Source organism: Clarias gariepinus, chromosome 21 (assembly GCF_024256425.1).
Source record: "Clarias gariepinus isolate MV-2021 ecotype Netherlands chromosome 21, CGAR_prim_01v2, whole genome shotgun sequence".
Taxonomy (NCBI): Eukaryota; Metazoa; Chordata; class Actinopteri; order Siluriformes; family Clariidae; genus Clarias; species Clarias gariepinus.
The window spans coordinates 19,966,382-19,993,995 of NC_071120.1; the positions used below are offsets into that span (position 1 = coordinate 19,966,382).

General features: G+C 38.3%; 1 protein-coding gene across 1 annotated transcript in view; it reads left to right on the top strand.

Annotated features, from left to right (window-relative positions):
* The window catches only part of fras1 (Fraser extracellular matrix complex subunit 1), a 138,080-nt gene that overhangs the window by 50,309 nt on the left and 60,157 nt on the right, over nucleotides 1-27,614 (top strand). Inside the window, exons 13-23 of the mRNA XM_053481101.1 lie at nucleotides 2,882-3,028; nucleotides 3,954-4,088; nucleotides 7,841-7,984; nucleotides 12,066-12,206; nucleotides 12,700-12,840; nucleotides 13,479-13,646; nucleotides 17,672-17,812; nucleotides 20,009-20,152; nucleotides 23,356-23,511; nucleotides 24,925-25,071; nucleotides 25,170-25,316. Coding sequence (XP_053337076.1) covers nucleotides 2,882-3,028; nucleotides 3,954-4,088; nucleotides 7,841-7,984; nucleotides 12,066-12,206; nucleotides 12,700-12,840; nucleotides 13,479-13,646; nucleotides 17,672-17,812; nucleotides 20,009-20,152; nucleotides 23,356-23,511; nucleotides 24,925-25,071; nucleotides 25,170-25,316 — 1,611 coding nt within the window. The remainder of the gene's footprint in view (nucleotides 1-2,881; nucleotides 3,029-3,953; nucleotides 4,089-7,840; nucleotides 7,985-12,065; nucleotides 12,207-12,699; nucleotides 12,841-13,478; nucleotides 13,647-17,671; nucleotides 17,813-20,008; nucleotides 20,153-23,355; nucleotides 23,512-24,924; nucleotides 25,072-25,169; nucleotides 25,317-27,614) is intronic.

The window sequence follows — 27,614 nt, forward strand, 5'->3', positions numbered from 1 at the left end:
CAATTTGAAAATTTTTTTTCAATTTTTTTACTTTTGTGTGTTTTTTTTTTTTCAAAATCTTTTATTGTTTTTTTTTATATTGCAAAAAAAGGTCACTGAAGTTACCAAATATGTTTCTTCACTTGTCTATGGTAATAATTGTTCCAAGTAGTGTATATACAGTATATAAAAAAATACAAAGTTAAAGGCACATTTCTGTAAAGAGAAATTTGCAAAAAAAATACAATTGTACTTATTTTATAAAAATAGTTTTTTTTTTAAATACTGATATTAATGCTTATTGTATAAGTTACTAAATGTGCCCGTTTAAGGGTTAAATTTAATAGGTTAACAATTATACTGCTATGACTTTTAAAAATCAACTATTAGTACATTGTTAATGTTTAATAATCTGTAGTCTAGTATTTATTAAATAAAACACAGTCTCTTGGTTTAACCCTATATCATTATTAATATTTACCTTATAGGGTTAAGCAAATGCGTTCTATTTTAAATCTGAATATACAGATATGGTCATGCTTACTGAAGCGTCACTTCATGTAAATGCGTCGGGGAGAACTAACTAAGGCCAGAACAACAGACCAAATGAATCTTGTACTTGACTGTGGGGAGATAATTGGATTTCTGGTTCCCAACAGAGTTCCTTAAGAAAACAGTCCTTTTCTTCTTTTGCATTCAGCATTGCTCCAATTAATCACACTCGATAGTGAGCAGCATGCGTCTGATAGATAGCACCTGCTAGCATGCTGCGATTCTGGGTAATGAATTCAGTGTTTGTGACTGTGCTCTGGTCTGGACCTCTATTACATATTACCTTGCTCATGGATTTTGTGGGGAAACTCACAGATAGAATATAAAAACTTTTCTCTGTTGTTGATCGGATATATGTGGACTCATCAGTTTCAACTATTTGGTGAACATGCACTAATGGTTATTAATAACTTTGCGGGAAAGTTTTTTATTAAGTTGTTTTAATTATTATTAAGACACAACCTGAAGAGAGGCGACACGGTGGCATAGTGGTTATCGAACCAGTGGCCTCGAACCTCCAGAGTTGAGGGTTCGAGGAGTTTGCTTGTTTTCCCAGTGGGTTTCCTCCAGGTATTTTGGTTTCCTCCCACAGTCCAGAAACGTATTGGTATTTGTAGCATGTGAGTGAGTGTGTGCGTTCGTGTGCCCTGTGATTGATTGGCACCCTGTCCAGTCTGTGCCATAGGACACTCCTATGACCCTGTACAGAATAAGCACTATACAGAAATAGTGAGGGAGTGACCTGAATCTAAAAGGGATGCTTTATGTTTTAAGTCGGCACTTCTCCTGGTCCTACACCATGGTCAGTCAGCCTGTTAGGAGCCTGATAATTGTTTTACAAACAGCTGGTGAATGTCTGCTGCTGTTGAAAACGCACAGACGTGGAAAGATATTCAGTTCCCCTCCATTACAATTCCACCTGTCAGTATCATTACACTCAGGACCTATTAGATGGTCTACTTGGTTTTTCTTTCTACACACATTCTCTCTCACTATTTAGAAGAAAGTAATGATAAGAAGAAGTTTAGTTAGTACTGTGGAACAATAAGAACTGAACCACCAAGGCATAATACATGAGACAGTTTAATAATGTCCTAACCATACTGTAGCTGTATCATGATATCTCTTAGACGTTACCTGAGCAGGGACAGTTTTTTTCCAACTCCACACATTGTGCAATCAGCCCTTTAAACAACACATGCGGTCAGTATACTCTTCTATATGTACATTATGTACAGTATATTGTACATACTTTATGGTTTATACTTCACTCTGTATTAGTAAAGCCTGAGATTTATATCACAACTATAATAAATGATGAAAACATTTAAACAGAAGCTTCAAATATACAAGCGAATCTAATAGTGTATGCTGGATAACATTGACATATGTTCTTATTAAAGATCTAAAAATACTTTTCAGTATTACAAACTGGTTCTTTAATGCTTAATACAAATTATTCATCATACCTGTTTGAATTCTTTCTACATGTAGAACATTACAAAGTACAAAAAAATTGAAAATTAAGATAACCGAATGAGAAAAGATGTGTAATGATGAGTTAGAAGAAACAAAACTCTATCATCTGGAGATCGCGAGTTCGATTCCCGGGTGATGCTGTAACCTCTCGCAGCCGGAGGTCTCGAGAGAGCTGATTGGCCGAGCTCTCTCAGTGGAAAGGGATGAAGAAGAAACAAAACTTTGCTCGAACTGTGTTTGTTACTTGAGCTTTGTTACTTGAGCTTGATTTTTGTTTTGTATCTGGCATGTAATATTTTTGAAGGCTAAACACTGTTAAAAAACATTCATCTCAGATGTGCACATCTGGGTTGGTACTGTATATACATATTAATTTTTATTCACTAGGGACCATGGAGGCCAAAAGTGATTACTATTGTATTTAACCCCATTTTCACTGTTGTAGGACCCCTGGTCATTCACACACATTAACTTTGGGAAGAACAATTAGCCTAATCTGCATGTTTTTGGACTGTGGAAGGAAACCCACCAAGCATTTAAACTCCATGCACACACACACAGACCTGAAGATGGAATCGAACCCATTCCAATCGAACCCATCATGTCACCGTGCACCTGGAGGTGCGAAGCGACAGTGCTAGCCACTAAGCCACCGTCCCGCTTTCTCATTTTTTACACCATACGCACCAATATACAGACTGCTTCTTTAATATCTGAAGATTTTTGTTGCTTATATTTGCAGTCTATCAGCACCTGTAATGATCTTTAAGATTCCAGTCACCTTGGTTCGCTGCTGCTGAAGAAGTTGTTTTAATGGGCTGTTTTCTGTGTGTGTGTGTGTGTGTGTGTGTGTGTGTGTTTTTGGGGACAGCGGTCCAGTGTCATCCAGACTGTTTGACATGCTCCACTACTCCGGATCAGTGTAATAGCTGTAAAGACCCCGGCGCTTTTCTCTGGAAAGGACACTGTGTTCACGTTTGTCCTCAGGGTTTTTTCCCTAATGGCCGAGTCTGTGCAGGTATGCTTCCAGATTATTTACTTTCTAAGAACTTTCTTGACTTCTGGACTATTTTCTCATATTTATATCACATTTACATGTTCTCTTAACTTTTTCTGTTTCTGGTGCTGGTCAGGGAAAACTGCTATCAGTTGTCTTCTCTATTTGTCTCCTGCTGTGTCATGTTCCAGCTCTCTCTCTCTCTCTCTCTCTCACACACACACACACACTCACACGTGCACGTCCTTATCTCTGGCGCTCATCTTAATGTTTACTGCGGTATTTAAAATCCCATAAACGCTTGGCGCCAAATAGCTGTCAGCCATAAATCTATCGGTGCGAGATAAAGGTGTTGATTCAACCTCGTTCTGATGTCTTCGCTCTATAGGCCCGGGTCACATGTTTTAAAAGGGTGTGTTTTTCAGAGAAATGCACGCACGTTTAACGCACACCAGGACACACCCCGAGCCTGATAAGCAGTAGTGTTTTACCTTCGGAGCACGTATGTGAGCCACACCGACAGGTCAGAACGTGTCCTGAAAGTAACCCCTTTCATTCCGAGGTCAGGGATGCGATCGAACGTCAGCAGACAGGCATCCGACGTGTCCCGAGAGCGACCTTGCGTTTCTGCCGTCATGGTTTCAGTTCAGTACCCATCCTGTCCTGTGTTGCACTGCCGTACCTCCTGTGGGTTTGAGTTTCAGTGTAGAATAAAAAAAAAAGGGAAAAATGAAAAGCTAATTACGTTGTCACAGCAGGTTTAATACTGCCTCAATCTGTCATGGATATTTTGGTGACTCACACTTTTTTCTTTCCCTTTTTTTGCTCCCTGACACACACACACTCACTTTAAAACTCCTGTGTAGTCTCCGATTGTGCTATGCCTTAATTGACTGCCTCCCTCTCCCTTTCTCTCTGTCACTCCGTTTCTCGCTCTTCCCATTAGCCTGCCACCCATCCTGTGTCACCTGCGAGAACGCCTTCGAGTGTACAGCATGCGGTGGGTCGTTACTGCTCAGCGGTAGGCAGTGTGTGGCCGTCTGCGAGACGGGACAATACCAGGACCACACACAGTGCCTAAGTGAGTGCTCTTGCAACATTTGCACCTTTAAAGAAACACACACACACACACACACCCACACACACATATGACACAAGCAGTCTGCATAGCGCATTTTTTTTATAGATGGCTGCGAAAAAGCCTGGCTTGTGAAATTAAAAGTAATGAAATTTAAGCACCGTGGAAATCATAGTTAGTGAGAGCTATTCACATAAGTCTCAGATGTTACATGGAATTTATTGTAGGGTATAAATACGTTTTTATTTTTCAGCGTTTAGGGATTTACATTTTTAAGGTCTTAACATAACGTCACAAATTCAGATTCAATAAGTCAGTTCTTAGATATTTATTTGTTTGTAGTCAATTGAGAGATGGCTTAATGCTACTTGTTCTTTTCCTAAAAGGATTCTGACACTTTGAGTACCCATCCAATATCTTGTAAGAGTGGTGTACACTTGGGTTTTATGTCCTGGATGATATTTGTGCAACTAAAATATCAGACTTTGCACATTTAAATTCCATAAGTCATATGCATTCCAAAATTTTAATTTGGGTCAGCGCAGCACAGTGGTCCGGGTTCGATTCCCGTCTCTGTGTGCATGGAGTTTGCATGTTCTCCTGTGCTTGGTGGGTTTCCTCCGGGTACTCTGGTTTCCTCCCACGGTCCAAAGACATGCTGATTAGGCTAATTGGCGTTCCCAAATTGCCCTTAGGTTATGTATGTGCGCTCTGCTTTGGATTAGCCTCTTGTCCAAGGTCTCCTGGGATAGGCTCCAGGCCTCCCGTGAACATATATACAGGATAAAGAGGTGTGTTTTATACAAGATGAGTTTTAATTTAGATGAACAGTTTGAAAAAAAAAAAAAAAAGTTCAAAGTTTCACAGTCAGATTAGGTCATTCTGATTAAAATGTATACGTGACCACTCCCAAGTGGTGCAACAGAAAGACGTTCTCCATATCATCTCTGAGACGGTTACTTTAATTCCCAGGTGACGCTACAGCCAACCCTTGGCAGGCAGTTTAGAGAGCAGATTAGTCTTTTGGAATGGCATTCCCTCAATCTCACGTCAATTATGCCATAACCGGCATCTGTGAGCTCACTCAAGCGGAAGGGGCGGATAGCACTTTGGTGTTTTATGCCATTTCATTGGTTCAAAAAAAATAAAGGGGTATAAAAGTAAAATTAATAGAAAATCAAAGGGGGAAAAGCAATATAACAAAATAAATAAATAAATGTACATATTAGACATTAACAAGCATAAATTCTGTCTAGATTTGAGTGGATGTTAGCTCTCTCTGTACAGGCTGGTTAAATAACAAAAAAGTATGATTGTTAAAATGTGAATAAATGAAAATTGATTGATAAAATGAGAGGATAGGATTTAAAAATAAATTATATTCCCTAAAGAGTATTAACAAGATACCAGTCTGGAACCCAATTCTTACTTACCGCATCGGCATGAGACACTCGGATAGAAGCCCTTGACACGCAAGCCGTCCACAGGCATTTCAATTCAGAAGGGACGGTGCGATAGTGATCGGGCTAACTGGTGTGTGACAGGAGCGCCGGACCATCCGAAGCAATTACAGCAGCTCATGTCGCCGTTTCATTCTACTTTGTAATGAACTCGGACCAGAAATTACTGTAGATGTGTCCTAAATACCGTATATAGAGTGAGTGCAGGTGGAATCTCCAGATTCTAGGAAGATTTTAGTGGATTTAATATGGCTGTATATTCTGTACTGATGGGGGAAAAAATTTTTAGTAGCATTGAGTTTAATTTAATTATTGATATGCGAATCGTTATATGCAGATCTTTTGGGTACAAGTCATAAGTCATAAGTGCAGAAGCTCCAAACAAAGTTTCCAAAGTTCCAATCTACTCCAAAGTTTAGCATCATGATGAATCAAAGTGGGTGTTGGAGGTGTTGAATAAGATTAATACAAAGCATGACAGACTTGTTTTTGTTTGAGGGCGAATAACCATCTGATTAATGTGAAGTGCGTATGTAAGGATTTGTAAAATTAGAAGGGTAAAAACTAATTAGACAGGTTTGTACTAAAAGAAATACAGAAAATCTTCACCGTTAATCAGCACCTCTTCATAATGCAGTAACATTATGTTTGTCTCGTTATTTACAATTATTTGGTTTTAAGGCAAAGTTTCATCATTATACAAGGAGTGTTCAAGTCAATCTGGGACTTTAGATTGTACAAAATAGCAGAACAAAGTTATAAAACCTTTATTTGTTTATCGAATCCCCTGCTACACTAATGCACCATAATGGAAGATAGAAAGTTTTCTCAGTATATCAGAGCTATGGTCAGATTGCCTGCTTCACGTCTGAAACACTGGCCTCCCAGGAACTCCTTAAATGACCCAAACATGTGAAAATGGATTGTATGAGGATGTTTCAATAACTCCAGCTGAGTTAATGTACTGTGCAATAGTGTGTGTACAGTTCTCACAGACAGATGCGTTAAAACGTTTGTAAAATTCTAATTTTCAACGCACTGTACTTGGAATGTTTTGTAAATGTTAGTTGGCGATGCACCTTCATTCACAAGAAAGTTCATCACAAGTCCCGGTTTGACTTGAACGCCTCTCGTATTTCACTGCTAACTGTAGCTAGCTGTGACCACATAAGTGAAAGAGAGGAAACTTTACATATCCAGTGCTAATAAGGTGAGTCCAGTGTAGAGGTCCTGTTTATTTATTTAATTGCTTATTTATTGCATTTGTGTTTTATACGTGAGTAATCACTTGTCTACAAACTATTATTATACCGTACCTCCAGCAGCAGATATTCATTTATTCAGTCTGTCAGCTCTATTATATTCTATAGCACACAAGTTCGGGGTTGTCTTTCCTGGATCTCGCAGTGTAGGTGGTGGCACAAGGCTTTGAACACAAAACAAATTGCTGGCTTCTTCCGATGCCAGAAACTGTACAGACAATTCACGATGAAACACGATTCCCAAGAGCAACATTCTCCTATTTGTTGTAGGAATGAGAATGAGAATTTTATGTTGGCTGTTGTAATTTTAAGTGAAGGAAGGAAGTATGGAGAAAAAAGAAGCTAGATACATATTATTGTCATGTAATAGCTTGCACTGGTGGTTAAAAAAATATCCAACGCGGATGCACAGGCACTATTCATAGTATGGAGTCGGCTAGGGATAAAGTAACAGTTGGTAAATTAAGAAACAGCGGAAACTCTGAGCCCGTCTCATATGTACGTATCACGTGTCTTAATCCCTAAGAACCATCAACATTCATCAGCTTCCATAACCATCTAATAGAAGAAATGTCGAGCTGCATCCTTGAGAATCCTGTTTACCTTTTTCCATCAATTCAAGTGTCACCTTTTTATAGAAACTTGTTCAAAATGCAAATAGTCAGGAAGTAATTAGGCCTTTAATTATAGCAGAGAGGTAATTTAAGGTTAGATCTCAGTAGGTCATCTCCCTTATCGAGGCCAAAACTGGGATAATTTCACTTCTAGTCAGCACTTTCTCTATTAGATCAGCTAGACGTCTGACTGTGCGGTTCAATGGGGGCCGTGTGAAAAGAAAGTACTGTAATTGGGCCATGTGTGTGCGTGTATGAGGCTGAGTTTCACAGAAAGGTCATCTTTTGTTCCAGTTCGCACCGGCATGTCGTCTAAGTCAGGCTGCTGAAAGTTCTCACCAAGGCTTATCAAGCTGAGTTTATCCCTGAATAGACGTCGCTCGGATTCTCAATGGCATATCTGACCCCTTCCTCCGCAGGTTGCCATGACTCCTGTTCCTCATGCCAAGGGGTGGGTCCCCAGGACTGTCTGTCATGTGCTGAGCCGTCCCACGTACTGAAGGACGGCTATTGTGTTGCAGAGTGCGGGCCGGGTTTTTATGTCGGTCAACGCCGCTGTTATGGTAAGAAACCGTGCAACTGACTTGGTCTTGTGTTATTGTGCAGATTTCACACTCAATATAGGTATCATTAATTCTGTATTTAAACAACAAAGTCGAATAAGTGTCTTCTTTTACCATTGGCTAAAGAAAGGTATTAATCAGCTGCAGTGTACACTGTCATAATACTGCAAATTTATTAAGTAACATATTTTTTCCTTCTTTTTAAACACCCTGAACATGACATCTTGCGTGATATGTAAGTAATAAAAGAAAACTAGGGACCTAATGGAAACATGTAACCCAGAAATTTTAAAACCCCTCCCACAAATCTCCACACCCTAAAGACTTTCCTGTGTCTAAAATAGTGATGTAACTAACGACTCTCATATCAGTTATTAAAATTACAATTTTAATTAAAATTAAAATTAATAATTAACTACGTAGTATCAAAAAGTTGTAACAAACCAACAGATGGCAGCACAAGGCTGTTCACACAGGCACTTTCATAAGTCAGCGTGCCAAAAAACATTGTCCTGTGTACATCGCGTGCTGTGCATCTGGTGCCATTTTGACCACGTCCCTTACCACGTCTGCCAGTTAATCATGGACAGCATGTTAGAACCAGAGCGAACATGAAATTCTGTAAGAAACTGGGCAAATCTGCCCAATTTACGGCGATGCTGCAATGTGTCGATTGAGGTGTTTTGAGTGGCACGTGCACTTTCAGAGCAGAAGAACACAAGTGGAAGACAACATTTAGCAATTTGAGCCTGATTATCGTCGGAGAACAATCCACAACATTGCTGCCATTGATGGTTTCGAACTGAACAGTCCAGACAATCCTCACGTGTGATTTGAACATGCACCATGTTGCTGCCAGGTTCGTCCCCAAGCTGCTGACCCAGGATCATGTCAAAGTCTGCCAAAAACTCCATCAGAGTGACGTAGATGACCTATTTTTCATGTTGATGATTGTTACCGGTAACAAAACTTGTTTTTATGGGTACAACCCTGAGACGAAGCAACAGTCTTCACAGTGGATGACCCCATCATATCCATGACCGAAAAATGTGAGGCAGGTCTGCAGCTTGATAAGTTGCATGCTTTTTCGACATTCACAGCATTGTGCATCGAGAGTTCGTCCCTGGGGTCAGAGCGTCAAAAGCGAATTCTACTGCCTGGTTTTTCGCTGACATGTGGCGAAAACAACCAGATCTTTTTGATACCCCCTCGCATTAGGATTGTAAATTGCATCATCATGCATATTTACCTGTCAGCTTTTCATAATTAACTTAGGGCTGGTTTAGGCAGATACTAACTTAAAATAAAGACCAAAAAATGTATGGTTCAATTTGTTGTTTTGTTCCTTTTTGTTAAAAAAGTTATGGCCATTAATTTATGAATTTCACTCCCCTCACACTTGAGCAGCACTTGACCACGCCTCTTCTGTTATTTTTTTCTTCTAATGATAGTGGCTTGCAATCATTTACTTCACTCTAGTAAGTGATACCGTCTACATGTCAGAGCACTTGGAGTCAACTCCAACAACATTATGCATGATGACATCAACTAATTGATAATTATATCAGTGGCAGCCAATTTAAATACAGCAATTATACAGCAGTTATACAGTACCCCTAATCTAAAGGCATAACATTACATCTTTACCTGTGACTGTACCACTTACATTGAAAATTCCATGCAAAAAATGCTAAACAAGCATCTCCTTACAGAAAAAAGATACTACAGTAATTCAGCAGTTATGTCTTTTTAGGACTTTTTTATGTTTATATGGATCATTCTTAATAAGATTCCTTATGAATAAGTGATTTCACCAAGGAACTATTTTACTATATATTTTTTTAATTGACACTGTCTACTGCTGTTAGTGAAAATTAATCAAAAACACAGAATTGAAAATGCTCAATTAAAAATATAATATAATATCGGTTAACAGAAGTTGCATTTAAGTGGCAAAGTGTTGCTTTATATTGACATTATTACCTGAGCTTTATAGTGCCAATTCAAAACAAACAAAAAAAAGTCACCACCAGGATATTTCTAAGCCAATGGGTAAGAGCCTTCCATTGGAAAATTACTGCAGTGTAACCCTAACTGATACAGTCTTCCATTTCTTAAACAACCATGTAAGAAGGCAAATCCTGTGGTCTTGGGCCAAATTATTGGCCTGGAAAAAAATAACAACTAAGAAGATTGCTGAGGCTACCAAAACTGGATTAAGAACTGCATTAGTGAAGCCTGGAAGGTTGGTGGTGAACCAACATCTTTGAGGAATAAATGTGTTTTAAAACATCCTGTACAAGATCATTTGCATCAGGAAGGGCATCCGGCTTAAACCTGTGCCAAGGTGTAGTGCGGATTGGGTATTCTGCTGTGGCGACCCCTTGCCGGGAGCAGCCGAAAGACCAACAAACAAACAAACAAACAGTGAAATCTAAAAAAAAAAAAAACTCTGATGTGTTTAATAGTGAAAGTAAGAGCATTGGATCACTCAAGGGATTGGGACTAAACAGCTGTGTTGCCTTAAGACAAATTTATGCAGCAGTCTGACTCTCCCATAATCAGTACAAGATCTTAAAGAGAAATGAATCTGATTCTGGATGGAAATAAATGTTGTGACATTGCATAAGCTCAAAATGATGCCGCAGCCATAATCAAAGCCAAATGTGGTCCAATTAAATATTGAGTCAGGACTGCACACCAGAGCTTTGGACTATGTTGATTCAATTCAATTGTATTATAGGGGATTTTTTTTTTTGTCCCGAGCATCTACTGTATATTTCTTACAGGTTGTCAAGTATTTAAAGTTATTATATAATTTAAAGTTATGTAATTATATAACATGCATTAAAATTCTGAATGTTTTTTACGCTATATCTCATACCAAAGATTTTTTTTCCTGATGATCTTCTGTGTTGCACTCCAGTCCAGTAGATAGCGATATTGCACCAACTGTCCAAGAAATCAAAAGAAGAAGAAATGATACCCTTGAAAATCATGGAAAATGGAAGTGGTTGGCATTTTCTGTCGAAAACTTCAAGAGAACTTAAATTTAGTTTACCTAAAAAGTCAAAATCGTTTCTGAATTGAAAATAAACCCATTGATTCAACTAAATGAATCGATCAACAAAATAAAACACAGGATCCAGACAGATGTTTACTGTTGCTATTGGCTTTGAATTGCACGGGGGGCTTAGTTTCAATCATCTGTGGCAACAGTAGGTGCACAGACATGCAGAAGGGTCCGGGAAGAACCTTCAGCCTGCAGCATGACAACAAATTCAAGAATGTCAGCTTAAAGCTTAAACGTCAGCTCAGGTGTTGTCGAAGTCGAGGACGTTTAACACGTTTGTACACAGCTTCTTCTGTAACTGCTCTTGCTGTTTTGTGTTGAAGGATGTCACGCTTGTCTGCTCACGTCAAAGAAGAGTTTCTGCACCTTGTTTAGACATGTGAAATGTAAAGTGTTACCTCCGTTTTTGGATTGTCACCCCATTTTGATATTAATAAACAAAAGTGGTGCACAAAGTACATAAATCCAGTAGTTGAGTAAAATTAGCGATACCTTAGGTCAAATATTATTCAAGTAAAATTGCATGTCCTAAAAGTGCATTTGCATGTAAATTTGATTAAAAGAAAAAAAAGTACTCACCTTAAAATTAACGTAAGCATAAAAATATGAGAGCTTGTACTGTATTACAGTAGCTCACAGTGAGCTTTTTTATAGCAAAAGAAAATCTTTTTTTTTCTTTTTATGCTGTTTTCATCTTTAGTGGTTAGCACTGTGGCCTCGCACCTCTACGGTCGAGGGTTCGATTCTCTCCAAGATTGAGGGTTTAAATGAATGAAAGTTGTGTGGCACTTAGGAAACACAATTATCTATAATTGTAAAATTTCCCGCTTCAAATACCACACATCACTGCAGTTATGTAACGTGATGCCATTCGGAAATGTAGTTAAGTAAAAGTACAGAGATTTGTTGTAGGTTGTAGTGGAGTAAGAGTAAAAACAAAAAAAACATTCCACTAAAAGTACTACACTTTACACTACAGTAATGTATCGTTGTCTCATGTTCATGTAGCATGTGACCCATCCTGCGCTACCTGTAAACCTGATAACCCCAGCTGCCTGAGCTGCCCCGGTGGCTATGCGCTGCATTATGGGAAATGTATCTCCGAATGTCCGGATCAGCATTACAAGGATGGACACGGCCGCTGTCAGCGTAAGTAAACAAGTTATAACCACAGACAAGTTTTCATTTTTGGAATTAGTTTTAATTAGTTTAAGGGCAGCCACACTTAAATCTTTTCTCACACCTGATTTAATCAGTGTCAGCCAATCAATTTGTATAGATTTTTTTTCCCCTTAGAGCGCTAACTATGGATCTTATATTGTGTCGTTCTTCTTATTAAATCTTTCTCATAACAACATTTTTTTTTTTACTTAACCTTGAGCTGGAAATCTATAAAAGTAATACATAAAGTTATTTATTACATATTGAGTCCCAATTAGTAGTTCTTAATTAGAGGGTGGTACATTCCCATCAAACTTTTGATTAGTACCTTAAGTTGCTCTGATACACTGACATGTATATATAAAGTGGGGTATGCTGTAGTTATACTAACCATATGTAAAAGATGCATTTCTTGTCCACATAAATCATCGTATGACCTTTTTAAAAAAAAACATTTTTGGGTTATCCCTCTCTCTCCCAGTGTGTCACAGCTCATGTTCGTCCTGTTCCGGCCCTTCGGCGTCCCAGTGCGCTTCATGCCCCGGCTCTTCCCTCCTGCACCACGGCGAGTGTGTGGAGTCCTGTGGAGAGGGTCTGTTTAGCACAAATGGACATTGTTACAGTAAGAGCTTGTTTTTTGCCTCGGCTACACCATATTTGATAATGACTAATAATGTTACGCTTAGATTAATGACCTGAGCTTGGATAAATAGCCTGGAAGCAATATTTCTACCTACATGGGAGAAATGCGGTGCGAGTGATATTTCATGCATTGTTATACTGTAAGTTCTTATGAAACTTTTTTTTTTTTCAGCACTTTATTGTCAAGGCCAGAGTCATCATACCAACTTTTCATTTTAAAGAGTCATGACTCTGAGGATACTTTATGAGTAGTTTCAGCAGAGATTAAAGCAGAGTGCAGATGGCAAACATAAACACAAGTTATTGCACCACAGGGTTGTGTATGAGCTGAATTCAAAGTAAGAGATATTAGTGGCCCAACTGAGGGCTAAGCCAGAGATCAAGAGCCAAGGATGCAGAGATGTGTGTGACACAAAAGCTGTATAGCCAATGCAACTTTTCTTCTAACCTTTATTTCACTCTCTCGTTGCTCTCTCCCTTCCTCCATCCACTATATTTCTTAATCCTTTTCACCTTCTGTTGTTTCCTTTTATTTTTCTAATCCATCTTTTCCTGTATCATTTGCTCTCTCTCTCTCTCTCTCTCTCTCTCTCTCTCTCTCTCTCTCTCTCTATGCAGGTTGCCATGTATCTTGCCGGGCTTGCGTAGGTCCCGAGTCCTCAGACTGTGTACGGTGTATAAAGCCAGAGGAAGTGCTCCAGCCTCAGAATGCACATGAATCTCATGGCATGTGTTTATCTTCCTGTCTGTCACACCATTACCTCGACGCAGATCTCATCTGCAGAGGCAAGTACACCAAGTCAAGTTTTTTCAATTCTTAAGATTCTCAGAAAAATGCTATTAAGGCTTAATTCGCTGTGAATAAAAACAGGTGACGCAGTACAAAAACAGGGTACAGTAGCCGGAGGTTAACAGGGTTCATGGTTATATTACTTACAACTAAGATTTTGTTCAATTATAAAAATGCTACAGTATTATTGCTGTTTAAAATGGAGTGATTCAAAAACAGGTCTCAGCAGGCTAGAAACCTGCATGGTTTCATAGAAAAAACAGAGCTGTGCAGAGAAAGTAATAGCTTGGAAACAAATAAGAATGCGCAATTTGCAAGGAAGTATTGCGACTACAAGTATTGGAGTTCATCAGTCCAAGATTTGTGACCATGGATCATGGGTGAAAAATTAACCTGGTGGGTAGGAGCTTGGGCATTTAGGATTGGTCCTAAATGTTCATAATGAGGCTAGGTTTTTAGGAAGATAAGTTTAGAAGCTTGCCAGCATGGTGGCTTAGAGGTTCCTGGTCTGATTTTCGCCTCGGGTTTGGGTGCAAGGAGTTTGTGTGCTTGGATGGTTTTCTTGCAAAGTCCAAAGACATGCAGATTAGGCTAATACTGGTCAACACATTATACCTTAGAACTTTAGAATTTAGGTTGGTATACGGCTGTACTGTATTTTGCCAAATGTTTTGATCTAAGTTAAAATCCAGCATCATTGGTACTCCCCCTATGAATATGTAGCCTACAAAGTTCAGTGTAAAGAACACATGAAGACAAGTGACGCAGGACTGTAGGGCAGCAGCTAAGAGTCTACAGGCTTATCTTATAATAAGGATGATGTTTGGAGAAAGATGCACTAAACCCTCTTCCCATCTTTGGAACAGTGGGAGTATAATGGAATAGAGCTGACTAAGGACCTGTGGGAATTGCAATCACCGAAAGAGCAAAGGAGTCAAAAGGGGGTTCCACCAGACTGATTCCATCCCAGTTTCTAATTTGTAGATCCTTCTGCTGCATATGAGGCAAATTGCCATTAACAAGCCCTCCTCTCAAACCCAACCATTTTGGTTTGGAACTACTTATGCCTTATACATTGTATTTTAAGCAGTCCTGGCAGGAAAGCTAATTTTGTGGCCAGAAAAATGTATACTCTTGCCTGAAATGAAGAATCCAATAAGTAAAAAAAATGTATTAAATTATATTGGAATTTTTTATAAATTGCAATATAAATTGAATCAGCACCTACAGTAGGTATCGTAATAATATCGTATCAAGAGGTGCTTGGTGATTCCCATTCGTACTAATAAGACGATGTGTATATCTGTAGTATGAATAACTATTGATCAGCATCAATGAATACCATTTCCTAATCTTTAATATGATATAAAACCAGAAGCAGGTGAAAGCCTTACAGACTGTACCTGTAAAACCCATACAGCCCTTCTTAAACCAGTATAAAATGCAACATTATATTAAATCTACCTGCTCAGAGACAACAAAGGCAAACATTGCTCCTAAAATGCATTATATGGAAGTCCATCCTCATTTTATTTCCATCACTAACTAAAGTTTTTTTTTTTAATAGTTTTTTTCCCCTGGAAGAAAAGTTTGCCCTGGGTTATTTTTCCATCACACAGACGTTGACAGGATAGGCTTTGATGTTCTAGAAACCTGAGTGGTGCAAATTACCACCAAGTCATAAGAGTTTTTCATTTCTCACAGGCGTATACACACCTCCATTAGACACAAAGGGTCTGGAATTCAGTGCTGACATTATTGTAATTCATAGGAAAGTAAGGCATGGGGCACTAAGCAGGGTACTAATCCATCCAAAGGTGCAAATCCATTGCAGGGCACACCTACACACTCACTGGCACACTATGGGCAATCTGGAAATGCCAGTTAGCTTACTCTGCTTGTCTTTGGACTGTGGAAGGAAAGTCCATGCACATAGACCCTGGAGGTGCTAGGCCACAGTGCTAACCACTATACCACCGTGCTGACCAACAATTGCTTATGTAACATGAAAGTTTCTCAAGCAGGAATTTTTGGCTGTTTAAACGTTGTGGCGATGTTAATCTGGCATCATTTGGTATTAAATTGTTGTTGCAAAGTAGAATGTTGGAAGATCATTAACTACATGATATGGCATAACGAATACCCCTGAAGCTGTTAGAGAAGCTGTCGTGCCTATCCTAATTGTTTTTCAGCAATATTATCAATATTACGTTCAATGTTTTCTTCACAATGTTGTTCCAACCAAAACTACAGTGGTCATCCAATGTCGGGGAGCTTTCTAGGTGCTGCTTTCTTAATTCTTCCGGTTTTTGGTCCCTCTGCTACCCTGGAATAGATTCCCTGCCCACGGTCTTAACCAATATGTTTGATGTGCAAGGCTTTAGCACACTTCAGTGCACATCATCAACTGTGATATTGTTAGGCTATGGAAGTTCAGCTTTGGGCTACCATCAATGGTTCTACTGTCAGGGTCCTCCCTAACCCAAAGATGATATGTTCGCTTGACATCAATAGCATCCATTGTGTTAAGCTTACATGCTCAGGCAAATCTTCACTCCAGGCTCCCGGCTGGGTTGTGGGGGCACACACAGACACATAATATATATATATAAAGTGCATCTATATACAATATATGCATGCTTGTTTGTATCTGCGTATGTGTGCATGTTCTAACAGATTGGGTGTCAGTGTGAGGAAGTTCCAGTGTGTAAATCCCTTTCATTTTCCAGTTCAGCAGCCTGTCTGATGATGTATGAGAGTGTATACTGTGTACACAAAGCAAAACTCACACTACAACCATGCACATCGAATGCTATCACTGCATGATATTACAGTACCTGTGAAATTTTTTAATAGTTTTTTGCTGAAGATGTGTTCCATTTCCGTTCCAGCATGTTTCTTCTATTACAATTTATTCCCAATCATTTACGAGATATAGATCTCCACTTCCTGCCAAAGTGATTTAACACATCATTGTTCAATCAGATTTATTTTTTCTGGGTTCGTGCAAATCATATTTCGACAGTTCAAATGTCCTGAAATTGTAGAATAATCAACAGGTGAATCACAGCGAAGAGATTATTTAGTAGTGTGCTACGTAGGAATATTATATATTTTCCTACATCATTGGTGTTGCAGCGTGAGCTGCAAAGGTTGGACAGTGTACCAAAGTGGGTGAATATATATATGCTTGGAAAAGCAAAAGGCTTGCTTTGAGTATTTAACTGTTATCAGCCTGTTCAGGAGGAGACACCCATATTACAGGATGATACTATATGTGATTTCCAGTGACAAGATGCAGCATGTGCGGTTGTGTTTCGAGTCGGAGCCTTTGTTTTTACCTATCTGACTTGTGTTCCCCCTCCAGCACTTTTCCAAAAGGATCCAGATCTTGTTGTCGAGCTTCCTTTATATAACACCGTGATATATTATCAGTAATGTGCCCGGGCCAGGCTTAGCTCTGCCCCTTTCTAGCATGTTCCTTTTTGAGTGCAAAAGTCTACATTCTCCGTGGTTTCTGGACAGAAAGCAAAATATTTCATAGTTCATTTACAGATAAATAGAATTTCGTAAGAAGATCTTTAAAATCAAAAGGGTATCCAGTGCTAAGGCAACAATCACAAGGAGAAATGAACAAAAAATACATTTTGCTATGGCAGTTTTCGTTTCAGACATGATTTGAAGAATGTATGTACTGTAAGATTGTGTATAATCATTCATCAATCAATTAAAAGTTATAATAGAAATTGGAAAGTAATCAACAGTAACAGGATTGTATTGAGTTGCATTTATTGTTTTCCGCAAACAGTGCCTTCGATCGTTCATTTTAATTTTATTTGACCAGCTTGTGATCAAATATAAGTTGTATTGCTTTAAATATTTTGTCTTTTTCATACTGTATCTTGCTATAGGTATGCAAACTGTTGCACTTAAGTTCTACATTCTGTCTTATTCTTAAGTGTTAAAATTTTTGCTGTCCATGTTTAAGCGCTGTCTCATTATAAACTTCTTTTCCTTTTAGAATGTCACACATCTTGTTCACGTTGCACAGCTGGAAATGCCCAAAGCTGTATTTCTTGCCTTCAGCCCAGCGTCCTCTACAATGGACAGTGTCTCGGTGGATGTCCTCATGGCTTCTATGTCCAGGACCAAACCTGCCAACGTAAGGACAGTCTTTTCTCTCTGACTCTCTGATTTTTTTTTTTTCACTCGGAATGTCATTTTCGTAAAAAAACTTCACTGTAGTAGTCCCAAAAAAGCTCTTAAAGATAAAATACCCTGTACCCTTTTACTAAATTAACATGAATCAATATAACTAAGTAGATACTGACAGCTTTAAAAGCGGTATACTGCATGTGATTATGTATTGCTGTTTGTCAGTAAGATGTATTATAATATACGAGGGGGGCGTATTAAAGCTTTTCAGCAACACATGCCAGTAATGGGCTGTAATTCCTGACGCGAACACGGCTCCCTGTACCGCTTTTTGGCTCAGCACGTTTAAGAGTCTGTTGGATTCAACGCTGCAGGCATTTTAAAATGAGGTACAAGCCAAGAAGAATCCCACGTACTTAGAGTTAATGGCAACATAATTCCTTGTTGGCCGCCTTTTGATGATAAACCATTAAATATGTTGAGCCAGTGCTAGATGGCTTCAGTGTCAGGCTCATTTAGGAAGGCTAATTGAGCGTGCTAACCTCTCTTCAGTCGGCTGACCCAAGTTGATTCGGGTATCGCTCGGATTCTGAATTATTCGTCTGGCATTAGTGATTTGAAGGAAAAATCTATAGCAGTGTTATGTTATGGGAGGCAATTTACTGGCATTGGTTTAAGACCTAATGCAAATCAATGCAAGTTTTTCTGGCTGATCATGTTTACCCTATGATAGATCATTTCGTTCCTAATAGGAGTACCCTTTTTCATGATGACCTGACCCAAACGAGGGTTCACCAAATAAGTTAGGAATAAAAGTTATTGTAGCAGCATGCAGGCTTGGGACAAATCCAGAGCAATGATTTAAGGTCGCACAAAGGACTTTTTAAAATGGTTTTTACAAATCTATACAAATGCTGGGCACGATTTATTACCAGATACAACAAATATCCAAAACAGTGCAACAAGGCAACAGACATAAATGAAAAACCAAACCCTGAAGCAGTCGAAAGACTTGAGTTGAGTAAATGGGCTGATGGAACAGTAGTATCCACTATGATGGATTTGCCCGATTTAAAAATGTTAAAAAGGTTTTTTAGTAAAAAACATTTTCAGAACTTGTTTTTGTTCTGCATTCTATCTATTATATTATGCATACTATATATTTTAGATCTGCCTCAGGTGCAAGAGTAAGAAGAATCCCTAATTTGAGGTTAAAACCATGAAGCGACATAAATCATGACTTCAGAATGATCTCTGGTTATTTTTAGGCGTTTGCCACTGAGAGAACAAGGCATTATGTTTTTGGATGTCTATTCATCTGTCTGTCTTAGATTTTCATTAGTATCTGGAATTATCATTTTAACCAGCAACTGAACGGATTCGATTTTGGAAAAAAAGATTATGTAGCCCTTAAAACCCAGAGCAATTTGGACACTTTTTTGCATTACTATATAGAGGGGTTGGGATTGTGCAAAATACAGTAACATATACTTTTTAAGTACAACCTGAGCAATATGATGCAACTACTCAAACATGAAATTGGTCGCATATTCCAAGAAATAACACAGTGGTTGTTTTTATGGTTGTTTTTGGGTGTTTCTATGACAAGGTTACCATGTAAAAACTGAGTGTGTAAAGGAAACAGAAACAAAAGCATGACAAAGCATGCCTTATTTTAAAAAAAAGGAAAGAGACTATGAAACCTGAACCTTCAAAGATGAATGGGCAGATCAATATACGGTATGCTTATTCTTCCTGCGGAAAATTTAAAACTAGTTTGTCTTAAATGGTTCATTGATGATAATAAAAAGGAAGTAACGTGAAGCGCCCCTTTAAGACACAACACGGGCCGTTATATCAAACATTTCCGCAGCAGTATGGGGTGAGGGCGTGTAAAATACCCGAACTGAGAGCCTGGTATGACAGAGCAACCTTTCATATTTATTTTACAGCTTAGAAGAGAGCAAATGAAAATTCACTAAGGATTTATTAAAGATTTTTTTTAATTGCTTATAAAAAAAACATATATTTAATAGACTTACAATAACTGCACATAAAGAGATCTGAATCCTAACATAAACATAAATTCAGGTCTTGTATCCAAGAAAATTTTATTGACCGGACCTACATTAATTTTAATTCAGTACCCCTGTTCTAGGTGATAGTTGTAATAGTTGAAATGTGTTGTGCTTGTTTGTTTCAGCCTGCCATCCAACATGTAAGGAGTGTTCTGGTCCCTCTCAGGCTGACTGCACAGTCTGCCCACCTCATGCCAGCCTTCATAACGGCTACTGCCGCACCAGCTGCCCCGAGGGACAGTACCTGAACGCTGTGGGCTACTGTAGTGGTGAGTTGGTTATGTTATCCTCACTGGGGCATCATATAATATTTAGTCATATTCATTTATTGGCTTTATATAATATTTCATTTTGTATTTTTTTATTGTTTCATATAATAGTTCATTTTGGCAAGTATTGTAAAAACAGCTAGTTCCTTTAATAACAAAATTTTCTGGTAACACATAAATGTTCGGTGTATCTTAAGGTCTTGTTTAAGGTTGTGCCTCAACAAGCATGGAGATATGAATAAACAACACTGGTTTTAATTATACTACCTTAAAAAGAGTTAAAAGGGACTTTTGCTGGCTTCATATCCTCTCCTCAGCTCAGCTCATTTATTAAGGCATGCCTGGTGGGACTTTTCAGAGAGACACTTTTCATCTTTTCACATAATCCGATGTTCTCATTTCCAATTCTGAGATAATGTCTTACACAAGCTGTATAAATAAAATTTCTATAATAGATGAGATGTTTTACAGGTTTAGCTCAGAACTCAGATCCTCTCCATCTTCGATAATGTTTTTTCTATGTCCAATGACCATAGATCAGACGAAAAAAAGTGGTTTTTGGTGACAATTTTTGGTTGTCAAAATGTTGTGGTGAAGGTAATTTGATCATGTTAAAGAAGTGGAGAAAGTATTGGCATTAAGTTGTTTTTGAAAGTTAGAATTACTTTGATGAATTGACATCAAAACAATGTCGACTACATTATGATGGGATAACATTGACTAAGTGTCACTATAATGATTTAAAAACAATATTAATATCAAACTGATGTCCCTACCAGGATTCAAACTCAGGTTGCTGTAGCAAGAATACTGCATGCTTACTATTGGACCAGTGAGCATTTTGAACATAAATAAATAAATTGGAAAGATCTGTTTTGTGAAAGGAATAATATGAAAACACCATATTACAGTACATTAATTAGGGAGCTAAGGTGGTAATATTTCACACTAATATTTCTATGACTTTAGACATTAAGGGTTCGAATCCCACCTTCGGATTTCTGTAGTTTGCATGTTCTACTTGTGCTTGTGGGTTTCTTTTGGATACCTCCCACATTCCAAAGACATGAGGATTAGGGTAATCAGTGTTTCCAAATTGTGCGTAGTGCATGAGTGAGTGCGTGAGTGCCCTGTGATGAACTGACACCCCATCCAGGTGCCACCTTGTGTCCTGAGTCCCCTGGAATAGGCTCATTGGTACGAACTGCCCGCCTCGCAAATTTCCGCCTTAAGAAGTGAAATTTCGCAAGAAATGTGCCTTGGTATATGAAACATTTTCAACATACGAGCAAACGACCTGTGCCAAACCAAACGGCTAAGTTGCACGTACGTCAGGTTTTGATTTGGGTCAGTGAAAAGACAAGCGAAGTGAGTTTACATATTTTTTGTGGGTTTTTTAGTGAAGACATAACTCCATGGGTCCCAAGAATGTAATTAAGGACGGTAGCAAGAAGAAAAGGGTGCCAAGAGGAATCATAAATTGAGGTTAAATGAGGTTTAATGTATTTTTATTTATTATTTTACTTCATTTACATGTCTTTTTTAAATGTTTTGTTTTTCATATGCATAAATATGATTATAGTGTTGGAAATTGGTAATATTCTTGGATGGGTGAAAAAGATAGCATTTTTGCATTCTTATGGGAAAATGTGTTTTGCAATACCAATTTTTACCTTAAGAACTCGCCTCTGGAAGAGGTTAAATTCGTTAAAACAGGTTAAATTGCGTAAATAATTATAAATAAAGGTTAATATTTTGTTATTTTGGCGCTTGTGTTTGCGTCGTTCATTTAACGTTATCTCAATGTCATTTCATCAAAGTCATTTTAACTTTCATAAACAACGTTGTCCCGATGTTGAATCATCACAACGTTGTTACAGCCAAATTACAACAGTCAGCTAACGTTAGGTTTCCTTCTACGGGAAAATCTACAATTATAATAGAACTCTAAGGGCAGTTATATACTTATTTTTTTGTTAATACAAATTTTGAACTACAGACAGACATATCACTCACTTTAAACAGTGAAGCATTGACTTTCTTTGTCGGCCTCAACTCCTGCCCTTATACTTCCATTATAAGTAAGCAATAAGGTTTTTGATAGTTTTTTTCAGTATAAAGAATTTTACTGTAGAAAGTCATATAGCATAGAAGCAGAAGATAGACATCAGTGTAAAAAAAGCACTTGAGTATTCCTTTAATGGGATTAAATCTGTTTAAGGACGCTAGACAAGAACAAGAGAGATTTTTAAGGTTTCATCATTCAGTCAGTTCTGATCTCGGCTGTTAATCCATTTTAATCCATAATCCATTTTACTCATTTTAATGGGAGGAAGAACGAATACACTCAAGATTTAAACCCACAGGCATCTGCTGCATACCTTTTTGGCCTCCTTTCTCGCAGTTTGACCCACTCTGTCTTTCCTAGGATGTATACTGTTTGTCAAATAAGGTAAAATCTAGACAGATGCAGCAGCCTTTAGAAGAACAATGGGTATTGGCTCTGGCACTGCACTGGCAGTGACTCTAAAGCTAAATAGGTGATCTAGTTGCAAGGTGACCTTGCTCGACTGGCATTATGGTAAACAACAGGAAGAGGGTGGCTGTTTAATATTTAAAAGGATGTGGTCTGAAGGGTTTATGTGCAATAAATACTTTGCTGCAGTTTCTGACTGACCTCCATTCAACCTTTTTTACTCTTATCAGGTTGAAATCATTTATTTTCACAAGTATAACAATGCTAACCACTGATAAAATATGCAATTCTACATAACACGAAGCATATTAGGCCTTACTTTATGCCGGAATGCCACTGTTTTTGGCATATTGGTGCTCTTTCCCTTTTGCTTTTGCTGTTACACACCTAATCTGTCACACACACAAACACTTGCGATATGAATCACTGTAATGCAGCCATGCTCCAGCTGTCAGTGGCTGAGGGCCGTCATTCTCTCCTTTATCAGATAAGAAATCAGGAATGAAAATGATGAAAAGATTATTTTGTTCACTGAGCACCATCTGCGGGCGCAGTAATGCCGTATTGCAGGCTGCCGGTGCTGTGATTTCACACTTAGATTTCTCACCCTGGTTCATTCAGGCTAGATTTATCCCAGTTCAAAGCTGTAGCTTGATAGTCATATAAATATGCAAAATAAAAAAAACAATAAGCAATAATTACATGAACCTGTTTGTCTCTTTTGCAGAGTGTCAGGAGGGCTGTCAGCGGTGCACTGCGGACCTTCAGCTCAACTCTGGGACTGTGTGTTTGTGGTGTAAAGTCTCTCGGATGCTGCTGCTGGGAGATCACTGTGTGCAGCACTGTCCACCAGGACAATACAAATACCATGGCGCCTGCAAGAGTGAGTTTGTTAGATGCTTTTATACAAAGTAAAGGAGTGTCTTAGCATAGAGCTTAGCGGATTAAAAGAATTAAAAGCCCTGTTCAAAGGCCCAAGAGTGTCTGTCTTTATCTCTGATGAGATTTAAACACACATTAGAATTTCTGTTTACTGTGCAAACTGTAAATTATTGAGATTACACTTTCATAGACTAAACGGTCCTGGGCTTAGAGATGTTCAAACATAGAAACACTGAAACTTTGGTCATGTAGAGGCCCACACGGTAAGCTCTGCCATACAGAGACACCGATGGCCAAAGAGAGTCCTAAGCACAGAAACCCAACAGTACAGAAGATCAAATACAAAAATTCTGACAATAAAGCAGCCCAAAAAGAAAATCATACTTAATGAAGTTAGAACCATTGATTCAATAGTTATAAATTGAGTAGTGTAGGATTAAGCACTGTTGCCTTGCACCACCACGATTCCCACCTGTGGTCTGTGTGCATGGAGTTTGCATGTTCTTCTCGTGCTTGGTGGGTTTCCTCCGGGTACTCCGGTTTTATCCCACAGTCCAAAAACAAGCAGGTTAGGCTAATTGGCATTTCCAAATTGCCTGTAGTGTGTGAGTGTGTGGCACCCTGTCCACAGTGTACAATGCCTCGTGCCCTAAGTCTCCTGGCATAGGCTCCAGGCCTACCGCGACCCTGTACACAGGATTAAGCGGTATAGACGATGAGTGACTGCAGAATTAGAGCATGTACCAATCATAAGAAGTTCTGTATAACATAATACAGCTTGGAAGTATAAGATAGAACCAAAAATGTTGAGAGAAGTAATTGAAACAATCTATTTTTTAATCAAGACGCAGCACTTAATAAACTGCTGCTGTTTTGTGAACAAAAATAATCACCTCGGATGAGAACAAGGACTTTTTCTTCACCAAACAACTACACTCATCTCTATTGTATACGTACACGTATAAAAGATTTTGAATGGAATTGCCTATAGACTCCTGTATAGACGTTCCAAGTGTAAGGGTTTATGCTGGGTGAGTCTTACACATTTGTCCTACATTCTCTTGTGCACTGAATGAAGTTCTATAAAGAAAATCTCCAAGGTATTAGTTGCCAGGCTGCATTAAACTCTCAGCCTTGAAAATGCCACTGATTATCTAGGCGGACTTATGTAACCATCACGCTGCTTGAGGAACAGAGCATTGCTGAGACTCCAAGTATTTGTGCTCATTAATAAGACCAAGTGGTCCACACCTGGTTTTACATTTAAAGTTATTTACTTTGCCAGACACTTTTATTCAAAGCAGCTAGGCAGAATCCAGCACAAGCACAGAGCTTTAGTATAAAAGGAGCTAACTTCCCTTAATAGAGATGATGGTAAATCTGTGAGTGCTGTGAGTCATATTTCGTTTCCCAGAATGCCATGCATCCTGTGCTGACTGCAGTGGAGAAGGACCTCTGTCTTGTACCTCATGTCCAGCCCCTGCTGTTCTTGCCTCATCCAGGATGTGCACCTCTCGATGCCCCATTGGATACTACGCTGATGAAAAGCAAGTGTGTCAAAGTAAGTACAGTACCTTCATTTATGATTACATACAGTATCTACAGTACTGTATCTAAGCTTACTGTACACACTGTTCTGCGTGATGGTGCATTTCACAGAGTGTGATCATCAGTGTCGGAGCTGTGAGATGGCAGGAGTATGTACGTCCTGCAGAGACCCGGCAAAAGTCCTGCTGTTCGGCGAGTGTCAGTATGAGAGCTGTGCCCAGCAGTACTACCTCAACACCACCACACACACCTGCAGAGGTGAGATTATAGACATACTGTAATACTTCTGATTGTGCCCACTTTGATGAAAATTTTAATCAAATCAGTAGTCAATTACTCAGTAATCTTAATCTATTTAAAGTCAGTAAATGAATTAAAGCTATCAATAAATCTGAGTACTATTTGTGATATTTATATAGTTATATACCGTGGGCACCTACATTTGGCTAATGTTGGCATTCTGATCAGAGAAGAGAGGAGTGCCATAGTAAAAAAAAAAAAAAAACTTAGAACTGGTCATCTTTCTTACATTATATGAGGTTATCTGTTATATGAAGGATGTTAAAGCCACACCAGGACTTTTAGTTGAGCAGAATAACAGAAAAAAGTTCTAATTAAAGTAAAAATTACTTTTTTTTCCTATATAATACATTAGTGCACTTATCCCAGTGTTTCACTAGTGCTTGGATACCATCAAGGCTAAAAGTTTTCTCAGCATGCCGGAGCCATGATAGAACTTCCTGGCCTTCCATGTTAAAACTTACTTTTATTTAGTGTATTAGCACTGTGTGCTTGGATTTTTTAAAAATCTTAAAAGGTCACATTAGGGATTTTCCTGTTTATGCCGTCTCATTTTGCCTCTTTGACTGATAAAGTGGTATTGATGATGTAATTTTTTAAATGATCATACAGTTTTTTATTTTATTACGTTAATCTCAAGTAATGTGAGCCAAAGCATATTATATGTCATATTAATTTTAATAAAATATTTTACATGATTTCAGTGTATGAAGCAAGAGGTGTACAAACGGAAAAGCAAAGTGTATATCAAGCTTTAATGGTGTTATTGGTTATAAATAATAGTTATGATTAGTAGCGCCACTGTGCATTTTTTGAAAAGTGATCACCAAACAGTATTTCCATGTGTGTTTGGAGGCACGAAAGTATCCGTAATGATTGTTTTACCTCCTAGATATTTTTTTCCGAATCCATACTCCACATAATCATCCAACAACTATTATTTACTGACGTCTTTTCTACAATCGCCTATTATGCCACAATAGTCTGTAATACTCTAACTATGTTTTTGAAGTAAGTTGAACCACACAGTACCGAGCTGTTAGTTTGAGGAAGCTTTGTTGTGTGTATCGAGCAAACGAATGTCTGCTATGTCATTATTGGATATCACAAACTGTTTTGTAGGAAGTCTTTTCTAAGCATTATCTGATCTGAGCCTTTCATGTGAGAGAGAAGATTTAATCAGATTGTCCTCTGTTTATGATCGTCATGTTCAAAGTTCCCTGGATGTGGGTTAGAGAAATTTAAGGAGAAAATTGATTAAGGTTTTTGTGGGCGGTTGGAAGAGAGAAGCAGTAAAAGAAACAGAGAGAAAAAAGATTAGCATTGATTTCCTGACGACCCTCTCGTGTGTTTCTGTACTGTTTTGAACATAACCTGCTTGACTTTGAAGTATGTAACAGCAACACAAGTCGGAATCTGCTGAAAATATGGCAATTGTCCAGCAATTTTCCACTGATAGTGGATTATTAAATAATTTTATCTAGCTAACATGCAGCTTAGCTAGCTTGGTAATAGTTTTATCTAGCTAACATGCAGATTAGCCAGCTTGGTAATAGTTTTATCTAGCTAACATGCCGATTAGCTAGTTTGGAAATATCCAGGTTAGCTAATCGGCATGTTAGCAACAAAATAGCAACAATGCAATTTTTTTCAAGTCAGAATCTGCTGAAAATTTAGCAACTGTCCAGCAATTTTTTAGCTAGCTTGTTAGGCTTATCAAGCTAATATGCATCTTAGCTAGTTTGTAAATATCCAGACCAGGAAAAAAGTTGTACATACACCAATAGCAACACTGCAAAAAATAAAAAATAAAAAATAAAAATAAATAAATAAATAAGTCAGAATCTGCTGAAAATGTATCTAGCTAACATGCAGATTAGCTAGCTTGGTACTTCAGTTTGGCAGCTAGCTTTGTAGTAGTATTATTTAGCTAACATGCAGATTAGCTAGCTTGGACTAGGAAAAAGATTTACATACAGTACAGTATAAAAAGAGCATGATAAGGCAGAATTCAGCAGATTCTGACAGAAAAAAATTGGAGATAAAATACATTTAAGGACTAAAATCTACAGTGAATTAAAGGAGGCGCAGGCAAAAAAGAAAAAGGTGACCACTGTTTGTGTTGGGTGACTGTGAAGCCTTTTTGATTTGATTTAACCCTGCATAAAGGTGAGGGAAATATTAAGCTTGAAGAAGGAATGGCTCCGTTCTGAAATCCCTGGCAATGCAGTTGGTTTGATTATCATTTTTGGCTCT